The sequence below is a fragment of the Daucus carota genome, chromosome 4 (assembly GCF_001625215.2).
Source record: "Daucus carota subsp. sativus chromosome 4, DH1 v3.0, whole genome shotgun sequence".
Lineage (NCBI taxonomy): Eukaryota > Viridiplantae > Streptophyta > Magnoliopsida > Apiales > Apiaceae > Daucus > Daucus carota.
In genome coordinates this window covers 48189175-48201755 of record NC_030384.2, presented here as the reverse complement: position 1 = coordinate 48201755, position 12581 = coordinate 48189175, and the positions used below count along the sequence as shown (strand labels likewise).

Genomic DNA, 12581 nt, shown 5'->3' with positions numbered 1-12581 from the left:
ATAGTACATGTACCAAGTACTAATAAGATTAGTTGCAAATTAGAAAACTAACTCAAGGGTATAGAAATGTAGATTTACGTGCCAAGTCAAATAGAATCCAAGATGCAATCGATGAGTAGAGAACTGATCTATTTAACAAAAACGACTGATTAGTAACCTTTATTTATTCCTGTATATTACATCTAATTCAAATAGTCTACTAAAATAATATGTTGATGGCCACATGATTCTAGATCCTGATAATTGGGTTTTAATATATAAATAATTTAAAAAATTGCACATGTACATTTCCTATTATATTATGAATCTAAATATATTTATGTATGTATTTAAAAACATAGGATTAATATTATGTGATAGTTGCTTGTTTTTTTTGAACAGGGAGGATATTTGTTTTTAATTTTAAATTATAATATTTGATTTTCATCATCATTATATTAAAATATATTTATAATACTATTTTTAAATAAATATATGATTGTTCATAATTATGATAATTTATTTTAAAATTAAGATTTCAATTAAAATTAATGAATTTTGTACTTAGTCATATTTAGACGGGGTATTGAGGATACGTCTGGAACTAATATTTAATGTATAAAGTGAGTATATGGATGAAACGATATTTAATGTATAATGTAAGTATACGAAGAAAATTAGTTAGTTGATTTTATATTATAAAATTTTAATAAATTTTGAAATGTAAAAAATTATATACCGCTGGATTAATAAATGGTCGGGGAAAAGGAGCAGTAATTTTTAAAAGCAGTTGTTAAAGAGTAGATATATTCATCCAAAATTAAAATTTTATTATGAGGATATGGATGGACGTGTTCAGAAACGATATGGATGAATACTCAGGATAGCCTCAAAAACTCCGGCTCGACCGACTCCTCCTTCAGTTAAATGACAAAGCTTAGGTATGTATATGTCATTGGCTTCCGTTACAATCGCCTTTGCAGAACGTATTCAAGAAGAACACTCATATATTTTTTATTTAAATAAATAAATTATTAAACTAACTATTTTGGGTAGCTTCGTGAGTATTCTAGTCGATACGAGAGAGAAATTTCTTTTGTTACTATTTTGGTTAAACAAAATTAGTATTAGAGACACCACAAATAGTTGATAATTTATGGAAAATTGTGAATGGTTCTATACAAGTTTTTATTGTCAAAAAGTCATTTTTCGATTAACTTAATTACAACCCAAATATGAATTAATATATTTTTATCATTTGTAATTCATGATTTTTTAATTATATTTTTAAGTGTGCATATGTTCGAGGATGGTCACCCTCTTTCTTTTTTAAAATAGCTCAAAGGTGTAAAATGTGTGTCGTCCAAGTCATGTGAACAATTTTCTTGTTTAGTGATTATATTACATTTCGTGCAATTCATGACTTGTGGAGTTGCATTTTAGTGCGGCATAATTATGATGTTATTTTTATCATTACCTTAACACGAGTTCTTATCGGTGAAAAAGATGTAACTGCTCCTTTAAAATGAACACACGTTAAGCTTGCACCTCTCAGCATTAGAGGACATTAACAAACAACTTTTAGTAAGATATTACATTCATTATTATAATATCAAATTAATATTACCACTAGTTCTCATTAACAAACAATATAGAAAAGAACAATTTTCATGATGATATATATTTTATATATATAATATTTTTATATTGATATGCACTAAACTCAAAATTTTCTTTTATAATATTTTCTTATCAAAATAGAGATACAAAGAAAGCAACTTTAAAATGTTCATAGCTTGTTGAAAATGATTGTGATGGCCTAATTTGCTAACATTGTTATCAAGAAAGTAGACTATTAACCACAAGTTGGCTCATTCTTCAGCACCCGCATCTAATTCTCCCTTCTTAGCGACCACATCTAATTCTTATGCTGGAGCACTGGGAATAATCTTCCAAACTCATTATACAGCACAATTGAATTTGATTTAAACAAAATAGTTATCTTCCTACCAAAATATTACCACTCATTCTAAAAGTTGTAGACTACATCTTATCAATCATAGATTAAAATACTTTATAAAAAATGTACAATTATAACATTATCATATTAAAAAAATATATATTTTATTTATAACAACTTCAAACAATAATTATACATAATTATTAAAACAGAGTTAGTATCATTAAAACATAATGTCTTATCCATGCATTTAAAAATCAATATCATAAGGAATGTACTTAATTTTTATAAACATCGGGAACACATTTTATTTTTTAAAATTCGGTAAGGTTGCACTTAGACTATATTTGCGCGAGATGCACCAAAACATCTGCTCCTTTGTGCTACCAGAGGCATTTTCACGCCCTCGAAACTTAAATTTAGAAAGAAAATAACAAAGCAAAAGTTGGTGGACCCCACCCATGCATCATTGCTCCTAAATTTAGTACTTTAAACACTGTACGCTCGGAAGACCCCATGTGGTGGTCTTAGCTCCTTTGCCCCGAGCATTTGCAGAGGCTTTATAAATACCATTCTGTTCTTCTATTAACCCCATCCTCTCCTTCTAAGCCTCTCTTCACTCCTCTCCATCTACTCATCTTACATGGCAGTCCGTCTCCTCAACTACGTCGTAGCTGATCTCTGTCTCGGCAAGCCGCCTCTCAAGTCCCTCCCGGCCTCTGTCACGGTGGCAGAAGCCTTAACAGCCCTCAAGACTTTCGAGGAAAACTACATCAGTGTCTGGAGCTGCAAGGATAATCAAGATGGTATTGATGAGATTGAGGAGGTTGATGAGGACTGTGTTTGTATCGGAAAGGTGTGCATGGTTGATATCATATGCTTTCTTGCGAATGAAGAGAACTTGAGCTCTCCGGCTGAGGCCTTGGCCTCTCCTCTCTCGGCTCTGTTGACACCGGCTCCTGGGATTGTTAGGCATGTGGAACCCTCGTCGAGGTACTGGATATATTCACATGTTGTTGTTTTTTTGTGAATCTGTATTGGGAAGTGTGAAGTGTTTTTAGATTCTAATAATTGAAGAATCTTGTTAAATAATTGTTGGTTTGTTGATACTTGTGTTTTTTGTTGTGAAGTTTGTTGGATGCAATTGATCTTATACTTCAAGGGACTCAAAATCTGGTGGTTCCTATCAAGACCAGCTCTAGGAGAAATTTGAGCAATTCGAGTACTCACAATGGAGGGGAGTACTGCTGGCTGACTCAGGAGGATGTGATCAGGTTCTTGTTGAGCTCAATTGGCCTCTTCTCCCCGGTTTCAGCGCGGACAGTTGAGTCACTAGGCATCATCAGCCCGGACTTTTTGGCGGTGTGGTATCACTCCCCTGCCTCGACAGCTATCGGAGCCATCTCTCAGGCCCTTGCTGAGCAGACTTCTGTTGGAGTTGTGGATGACAATGGAATTCTGGTTGGGGAGATTTCTCCTTTCACCCTTGCTGGCTGTGACGAGAGTGTGGCAGCTGCCATCGCGACTCTGTCGACTGGGGACCTGATGTCCTACATCGACTGTGGAGGTCCCCCTGACGACATCATAAAACTCGTCAAGGAGACACTCAAGGAGAGGAACTATGAGGGAACGTTGGAGGAATTCGAGGTCTTTTCCCCCAACATTTCCTCATCAAACTCGTCGTCCTCTGAGGACGACGAGTCCTCAGCCTCCCCGATCACGCCTTTTACCAGGCCGGGGAGGTACAGCAAGTCAAGAAGCTACTCAGCCAGGATGGTGCCAAAGGCCGAGGCCATTGTCTGCCATCCTGGCAGCTCTCTTGTTGCTGTCATGATCCAGGCCCTTTCTCACCGTGTCAGCTATGTGTGGGTCATCGAAGATGACTGCCGCCTCATCGGAATCGTCACATTCACCAACATGCTGGCAGTGCTCAGAGAACATTTTCACTCAATGTCTTGATCAGAGCTTCACAGTGGATGCAAACCAATGGGGCCCTTGGAACAGAAGAGAGTCAGAACTTCAGATGGCTTTAGTTGTCCATGTACATATGAGCTTTATGTTTTTTGGTCTGTTACTTCAGAGATTATGGTTATGAACAATAAATAAATGTATGATGTAAAATTGTTGCATTTCTCCGTTTGAACCTTGAACTTTTGTTCATTCAATAATAAAAAGCAACAATTTTGCAACCATGATCTTCTCCCTTTTGATTAATCAATTGCAAAAAGTTTATCCTTTGGTTCTTTTTGCAAGAAGATGCTCATTTGATATGGCCACTTTTTTTTTAATCTCTAGATTAAGACAGTCAAAACTGCCATTAGCATGCTAATCTCCTATTAAAATCACAGCTGTGTATTAGGTAAGATTTGTATATGTTCATACTCATTCACTTGCCACTTCCAATTTGTTGGATAATCATCTTTTCTTAGATCCTTCAAGATTTGATATCATATTTACATATCTTGGTTAGCTATATAGGTTGGGAACTTGTCTCTTCAAAATTAAAAATTATACATTTTTTTAGTGAACTATGTCCTCTCAGACTTCACCTTTATATATAAACACTTATGGCCATATATAGCACTTTCAATTAATAGAGTGACAGTTTTTGATTTGTCATTAGACAATGAACTGAGAGAGACAGTTTTTGTGTGTGAGATTATTTGCCTCTGACATATACTTAATATTTTTTCGAATCTATTGGAATCTGAATGTAATATTCAGATGAGTATATATGGAATGAATGGTATCTTATGAAATGTGCTATAAATTGATAAATGAGTATGACATACGTTAATACATTATTAATTTAAGACTATTCATTATAAATGAAAATCTTTGTGATTTAACACTATTCATTGTAGTAAACAACATGACTTTGATGATAATCCATCCAACAATATGGCCACAACATCGGGTAAAGTTATACATTTAGGTCTTAACTAGGAGTATTTTTTTTTGTTATATATTTAGGTTGTCTCCATTAGCTAGGAGTTTTTTTTTATATGATAATAGACGTAATTTTAATATAAAAAATTGTACAATCACACGTAATTCTAACATAAAAGTATTTGTTTTAATGTTAATAAATGATTTCGTAAATATAGTACGATCAAAAAAGGCGGTCACCAATGAGCGGAAACAAAAAAATGCCCAATGAGCGGAAGCTATCTTTATAACCTATCGTTAAACTGTGTCAATAACGACAAGAAATGAAAAGACGTAATATATCATACAATGATTCTTTCGATAAGGGTACATGACCTAGTATATAATCAAATCGAAAACGACAAAAAACATATGACGTGAAAAAACGCAATCTAACCGCAAACGAGCTAAAACACGCAATCTCACCATACCTGGAACAATAAATCACTTAAAAAACGCAATCTAACACAAAAACATTTATTCTCGTAAGCAATGAATAACTTGCTTAATCAACAATACTTTAGCAATAACTAGTTGTGCAACTAGTAGTTACAAGGGGCAATAAAATTCAACTTGTTTGAAATTAATATGGATATAAATATTATGTGTTCTCATTGTAGCCATTGCCCGGTCAGCTAATCCCTCTGGCTCCAATGAACTCAGCCAAACAATAATAGTCATTCTGAAAAAAGTCTCACTCAAATACTAACATAGTAACATGAAAATGACTCTTCTCCTGTCCCTGTAACAACAATGAGCGATGGCTTAGCAATTCAGCACTTTACAATCAAGTTGGTGAAAACGACTCCGAAATGGTGTCCTCCAGTTCATAACAAAATAGATTGTACCTTGCTACCTGCCCAATATTCATTATATGCAAAACAATAAATACATATAAATGATTATATAAAGCAACTCCAACCTACCTAATATCTGTTACAAATTCTTGGCCTTATATGATATCTCTTTCTGTAAATCGCAGCCTTTATATGTCACCATCTTCTATATATATAAGCTAGCTATGAGATAACTCCAAACAGTTATATCATTCAATATGAAGCCAAGATTTTCACTTCTTCTCTTCCATATCTGTTCTTAAAAGATAACCATGAACTACCTTTTCTAAAAAGAAGTAAATCAAGGATATTATGTCATCATATATAGTCATCGCTCCAAAATCAAAGTTGGAAACAAATTGTATTGTCAAATTCGGAATAGGAGCATCTTAGCTGAAGAAGAACATAGTGATAAGAATGAACGGGGACAGAAGTTGCAATATGCAAATTGGAAACTAGAACCGAAAAAGTTATACAATATACAAATTGAAGACTGAAATTACATCAGTTGAAGGGTGCTGATATATGCTGGTGGAAAATTTATTTGTGCACATCAAAGTATATGTAATTCTTAAAATAATGACAATGATACTATATATTTAATTTACTCTTACCTTTTTTTTACAAGAGCGAGTAATTTGAACTTTGTAGCTATATTTTGTGTACATTTTTTTCTTCAATATATTGTCAAATGCTGTTTGTAATAGAATGCAGTACAAATTATTACAGGTTACTATTTGCTTATATTTATCATGTCCATAAAGAACTTAATGAGTAAAAAACTTGCCATAGCAATTATGACACTTTTATAATTATGAGCTTCTTCAGTTGAACTTAAAGCTTAGACGGATCTTATTTGAAAATGCGCGAACAGATAATTGAAGTTCTCCAAATATTAGCACCCACATAAAGAAATGGGATGAACATCGAGATCGCTTACTTGATTATACAATATACTTTGTCAATCTGCAATTTGTTGAACAAATATTTCAGTTGGTTCAAGGCATCCTCTCAAAGAATCATGCCCGAGCTGTGCCCTTTCATTATCTCCAAACCCAAATATGCGCCCTCGTGTTGTTACTGCAACAGTATGGTATAGACCTGTGCTTACTTGTGATATACGGTGGCCCTTTAGGCTTTGAAGTAGACGAGGACCTAAGATTTTATCAGAATGTCCCCTATCGGGAAATCCCAGGCTACCAAACCCCATCCAGCCAAAGCCGTACAGAGAGCCACTGTCAGTTAAAACAAAAGTTTTCCGCTTACTAGCGCAGACCTACAAGATCAAATATTTGATATAATGGCGTGATCAAGGCAAATACTTCACAAGTTAACATATTACTGTACGACTGTGTTCAAATAGTACAATACCAGTATTACAAATTGCCAACCTGATATTGAGGCTTATGTTTATATGTTGCAAATTATTATATTGCTCAAGGGAATATGACACTTGCTAATTGGGTGCAAGTTTTATATTATATATTTGAAATATAGTAGTCTAATAGTACTTCAAATTCACAACAGTTACCAACCAAGTACCAGTTAGCAGATAAATCGTAAAACTTTATCAGGAAACAATGAACTAGCAGGTCAACCGGGGGTATAGAAATTTAGATGGCTACGGAGAAACCAATGCTGGGTTGAGTACAATAAAGATATATTTGAAAGTCAAATTGAGTATATTAGACTACAATTGACAATGTACTATTTGAAAGGAAAACTTAAGTGATGGTAGTTGAGAGACTTTGAAAGTCATATGTTGCAACTTGCAATTTAATTGAAAATGTATAATTATAAATGTCCTCTTCGAAATCAATTTTTGTGAAAAATGAGAAGTATAATGCCTCAAAAAAGTTTAAAAATACCTGGACAATTAAGTTCTTCTTAAGACAAAGTAAGGGTGCTGGAACTATTTTATCAATCTCATCTCCATGGCCCAATGCACCACAGTAGCCTTTGCCCCAAGTATACACCTGACAATAACCAATTCAGATGAATAACCACACAAAAGTGTGTCAAAAGGAATATCTATGTTTAAAGGGCTTACATGTCCCCTAGAGTCAAGCGCTACCACATGCTCATCACCAGCAGAGACTCGAACAATATGAAGACCTTTTTTTTTAAGCAATTGAATAGCACGTGGCCGAAGTTCATTTTGCTGTTCACCATGTCCTAGACAGAAGTTAGTGCCCGACCCAAAAGAGTGCACAATCCCGTCCTCAGTAATTGAAAGGACATAACTTGGACCAGCAGCAATCTGAACTACTGATTCGAGAAGTTCTACAACTTTCGGGGTTGGTCTATCTACAGTGTCACCATGGCCAAGTTGACCGTGTGAATTGGTCCCACACGTGTATACATTGCCATGAGAGGTGAGAAATACAGTAAAACTTAGCCCTGCGGCAACCTGCAGTAGGATGGTTTTATACAAGAGACTTATTTAGCGCCATAAGCCATTTAATTTGTCAATTAAATTAAGAAATCAATGGAAAACAGGTACATAGTGTTTTAAGTAGTACACATCGTGTTTCTACCCTAATACCCTAAAGGAAAGACATATAATAAATATCATTTATAAAATACAGATAGTCCAGAAAGACATATAATAAATATCATTAATAAAATACAGATAGTCCACATATTAATGACCCAACTTCACAATTACATTACTTAAATTGAAAAACTGGTTTGCTCCCCAGCTTATGCAGTAGCATTTTCAAAGTAATTGCACAGTATAAACAATCCAAATACAGTTTATAAAACCATGAGGAAAAAAAGAAATATATTAAAACACAATCCAAATAATGACTCAGTGATAATTATGACATGTGACCATTACAGGGTACCACTGGGGCAGGTACTGGCGGGACCTTGATTGAGGTTTAACAAAAAAAAATTCAGTTGCACAGATTTTATAAGCCAGAATTGTCGTAAAAGAATTACCAGATATGCAAACAAACATAATAAATGAAGCTCACAGGCTACTCGATGAGAATAGTGTTAGAAATGTACGTATAGAATTTGAAGTTTTTAGTATAGAATATTATCGGAAAAAGACATGGGAAACTGAAAGGGAAGGAAGAGCCTGAATTTGGCAAAAATTTAATTGAAAAAAACTATGCTATGTTCATAAATGACTGGTCTAGATTCTTGTAAAGCCAAAAGTACCTTCTAACGTAATTCTATCACATGTACTGTGGGGCAGTAACTAGAAATGGACTAGGGTGTACGAATTCAAAACATATAAAAAGTATGCAGACATTTTAAAAATGTTGGGAAACCGAGGCACGAATGTCTTCTAGTACTCCTAATTTTAACTATATAAACAGAAGATATAGAGCATGAATCATGTTTCTGAAACAAAATGGTTGAAGGCATCGACGGTGGGAAGATCTAATAGCATGACGTTGAGGGTAATAATTCAGAGGAAGCTAGATGTTGGAGAGTGGGGCCATGACACGAGGATACATTTTAGTAATGAATAAGGGATGGTAAAATGATATTTTTAAGCTGATACAGTAACACACATATTATAAAAGGATCCAACTAGAAGAATATTTAAAATTACGTGATGAAGAATATATGCAAAAATATTGGTTGAGAAGGTCATCATATCCAACATCGGACTTCCATATGACATTAAGAAGAGACCTAATTGTATCAAAGGAAAAGGGAAGTACTCACTTATCCCGCTTAAAGGACAGGGTGTGAGGAGGGTAGGATGTAGGCAGTCTTACCCTACTCAAGAGAATACAGATGTTTTTTCTAGAAAATGACCTCAGCGTATTGGATACGAGAGTTAAACTCATGAGCTCTAGGTCATGAATTAGTCACCTAAACCACTGCACAAACGCGATAATCATTAAGAAGAGACTTGGATAGTTGTACATATAAGCTTAAGAAAAAAAAAATGTTGACATACTAAGGAAAAAATAGTGGATAAAGAGTTTGGAGTTTGGACAATAGTATTAAAGGCAAGTCAAGGGAAACAATATGCTCTTATGTGCCTTTAGAGTCAAGTCCAGTGCCTTGCATCGTTCCTGTAATCCTGTACCCTAGCCTTCTGTGGTAGCAAGTTTAGTCAAGAGGAAACCTATTTCAGACTTAACCTTAGACCTTGATAAACATTAGTATATGACTCCACATCACAATGTTACAACATCAACATCATGTTTTCCACATTTGTATATCAGCATCATTTAAAGAGAAAAAGGCTTCTAAAACAGAACAGAAATGGCAACAGATTACTAGAAAGTAATGTTTACTACCTGCTTGCAAGATACTCCCTTTAATGTCTCAACCAGCCTAGGCCTGAATATAGGACGGTTTGTATCACCATGACCGCAGCAGAAAGATGAATTATCTCCGCAGGTAAAGACCTGCGCAAATGATTGAAGGTGATAAATGGTAGCAACAGCTTCAATAAAAGATTAAATGGTCAATGCATAACATTAGGAGAGGTCATAAATGGATAAGTTCCGGGAATTATATAACCCGGATAAGATATCTAATCGAGATTACTAATGAAAGAGTTCAGCAGAGTAAGCAGGAGGGCATTTTCAACATAAATTGCTTCCAACTCATGGATTAATATATAAATGTTATTCACACGCGTGAGTGCAAAACTAAAATAAAGAAGTTAAGTACAATTATGTTAATTAAGAGTTAACACCATGGGTAGGAAGCACAATAGCATGAAACATAGCAAATTTATGTTAATTGTGCTACAAGATGCACAAGAGAGTAATTAAATGACTTCCTTAAAATGGATCTGTGACTAGTGTGTCTAAAATGGAAGCAAAACAAATTATACAAGACCCAAAATAAAAAACAGTAAGTTCATCGATTTATAAAGCTAACTTTGCTATTACTGCTAAAATTGCACATAACTAGCACACACAAGATTGATATATTATGTTCTCTATATAAGGTATGGTATAGGGTGAAGATAGAAACCTCTCCAGTCTGCATGACAAAAGCAGCATGATTATGTGACGCCGAAACCTGGGTAACTTGTGCAAGAGATGGAAAACTGATACGCGTAAAAGCCACACATTGTGTTGTCTCAGAACCATGACCAAGAACACCACACAAATTGGAACCACAGGAATACACTGATGAACCATTGACCAGCAACGTGTGATATCTTCCGCTCTTAATCTGCATCTGTAGATAACAATCAACTAAGCTAAATAACAAAACCAAAATCAACAAGGGACCAACAATCAAACATTATGAGATTGAATCTTTTTAAAAACATCCTCCCTTCTATCTCACAAGGTACTAAATAGCAAAGCATATGATAAAATAACCTTATAAATTACAGAATTACGAATGCAAGTAAAAGAACTACTATAATATAGTACACAACTAGAATAATGTAGAGGAGATAATACATTGCCAGCTGAGGTTTCAACCATATCGGAAGACTGATCCACTGACTGCAAGAATCTTAGTACCCTCTTCCAATTTCCTTCAGTCTTATCGAAAAGCGCCTTCCTTTCCTCCAAGTGCATGGAAGAATACAAAGGATGAGACCAACATAGTTGAAATGCCGCAAAATTAACCAAAGATGAATTACTCTGAAACCTAGTATCAAGTCTAGCGTTGGCTCTAAATGTCCTAGAAGTTAACTCCAAAGAAACTAAATCAACAGCCCGCAAAGGCCCCGAGGTCAGAATTTCAAGAATCAAATGTAATGGCAAGTCCGCAAGTGAAATTGGCCAAAATTTATCACCCATTATGCTCTAAAAACAGAGTTCAAAAATTAAAGATCAAACCTTTAGCTAAAACAAGGGTATTACACAAAAATAGATACAAGAATCAAGAAAAGCAAGCATAAAACACAAATGCTGTCAATTTAACAATTCTAACACAATGTATATAACTATATAAGCAAGAATGTGATGAATTACAATACAGAAATGGGAAAAATTAAAATGTGGGAAATAAAATCAAGAAATGAGAAAGAGGGGAGGAGCTAAAAAAGGCTTAATGGGCGGCCAAGATTTCAACTTTTTGGGCTAAAAGTGGAAAATTGAGCACTCAATTGAGAGAAAGTGACAAAGTTTGAAACTTTACAGAATTTTATACAAGGGTATGGTTGAAGTTATATGTATATGTATAAGTGCAAGTCGAATATGACAGCAGATAGAGAAATTAGGGCAGGAAGATTAAGAATGTAAGAATTCAGAATCTAGGTGTTACTTGGTTGAGAAGGAAAGGGAATGATTAATGTCTAATGACACATATTGGGAGCTGTTTTAGGCCGTGGATTTGAGGTTGTTGTGCTTGTATGATGTGTCCATCGCTCATAATTTGTTTTCTATAGCTTTGCTCCAGAGTGCCTTGCTGGCCTGCACCTAAATTATATCTTGTGGAGTGTTGTTTCCTTATGAAAATCACTAGTTTAAGCTTTTAAGAATTTTAAACAAGTTTTTTCAAAAAAAAAAAGGAAAAGAATTTTAAACAACTACAAAAGAGTAAAGACTCTTGTCAAAAAAGAAGCAAAAGAGATTAGTAAATTGGGTTAATTATCAAATTGGTCACCGAAATGGGTTTAATGTATCAAGTTGTTCACTGAACTCAAAACGGTATCAATATGGTCACTAAAATCACCATAAATATCAAACAAGTACTTTGAAATATGAGTTCAAGTAGTAAAGATATTATTTATAAAATTTTACACATTATTTTATAAATGTTATCACAACCAACTAAAAGGTTATGACTTCTAGTATTTAAAATAATATATTTATATTTTTATCAAGTCTATTTATTATTTATATCTTATTATATAGTTATTTTTTTGTTTTACTTAAAAAAATAATAATTAAACTTGATAAAATCTAAAATATATTATCATAAATATTAGA

At 34.2% G+C, this 12581-nt stretch overlaps 2 protein-coding genes across 3 annotated transcripts; one reads left to right on the top strand and one right to left on the bottom strand.

Moving 5' to 3' along the window:
- The first annotated feature begins 2392 nt into the window (after window positions 1–2392).
- LOC108216283 (CBS domain-containing protein CBSX5) lies at window positions 2393–4131 on the top strand. The gene is made up of 2 exons (XM_017388998.2): window positions 2393–2932; window positions 3070–4131. The coding sequence occupies exons 1-2, from the start codon at window positions 2583–2585 to the stop codon at window positions 3896–3898; spliced, it is 1179 nt and encodes a 392-aa protein (XP_017244487.1). The 5' UTR covers window positions 2393–2582; the 3' UTR covers window positions 3899–4131.
- Window positions 4132–5330: 1199 nt separating this feature from the next.
- LOC108219276 (ultraviolet-B receptor UVR8) lies at window positions 5331–12046 on the bottom strand. 2 transcript variants are annotated; one of them, XM_017392634.2, is made up of 7 exons: window positions 11103–12046; window positions 10663–10872; window positions 9975–10085; window positions 7754–8113; window positions 7572–7679; window positions 6644–6979; window positions 5331–5723 (listed from the first exon to the last, which is right to left on the bottom strand). In XM_017392634.2, exons 1-6 carry the CDS (start codon window positions 11445–11447, stop codon window positions 6665–6667), a joined length of 1449 nt encoding a protein of 482 aa, XP_017248123.1. In that variant the 5' UTR covers window positions 11448–12046; the 3' UTR covers window positions 5331–5723; window positions 6644–6664. The 2 variants fall into 2 exon arrangements, with proteins under 2 accessions (XP_017248123.1, XP_017248124.1); XM_017392635.2 differs by having other exon boundaries at window positions 5331–5609; window positions 11103–11942.
- Window positions 12047–12581: the final 535 nt, after the last annotated feature.

Coding starts and splice junctions, on each gene's coding strand:
- LOC108216283 (XM_017388998.2), top strand. CDS start 2,583: ATGGCAGTCCGTCTCCTCAACTACGTCGTAGCTGATCTCTGTCTCGGC. Junction 2,933..3,069: donor CATGTGGAACCCTCGTCGAG/GTACTGGATATA, acceptor TTTGTTGTGAAG/TTTGTTGGATGCAATTGATC.
- LOC108219276 (XM_017392634.2), bottom strand. CDS start 11,447: ATGGGTGATAAATTTTGGCCAATTTCACTTGCGGACTTGCCATTACAT. Junction 10,873..11,102: donor TTGAAACCTCAGCTGGCAAT/GTATTATCTCCT, acceptor TGTTATCTACAG/ATGCAGATTAAGAGCGGAAG. Junction 8,114..9,974: donor AGGGAGTATCTTGCAAGCAG/GTAGTAAACATT, acceptor ATCCTACTGCAG/GTTGCCGCAGGGCTAAGTTT.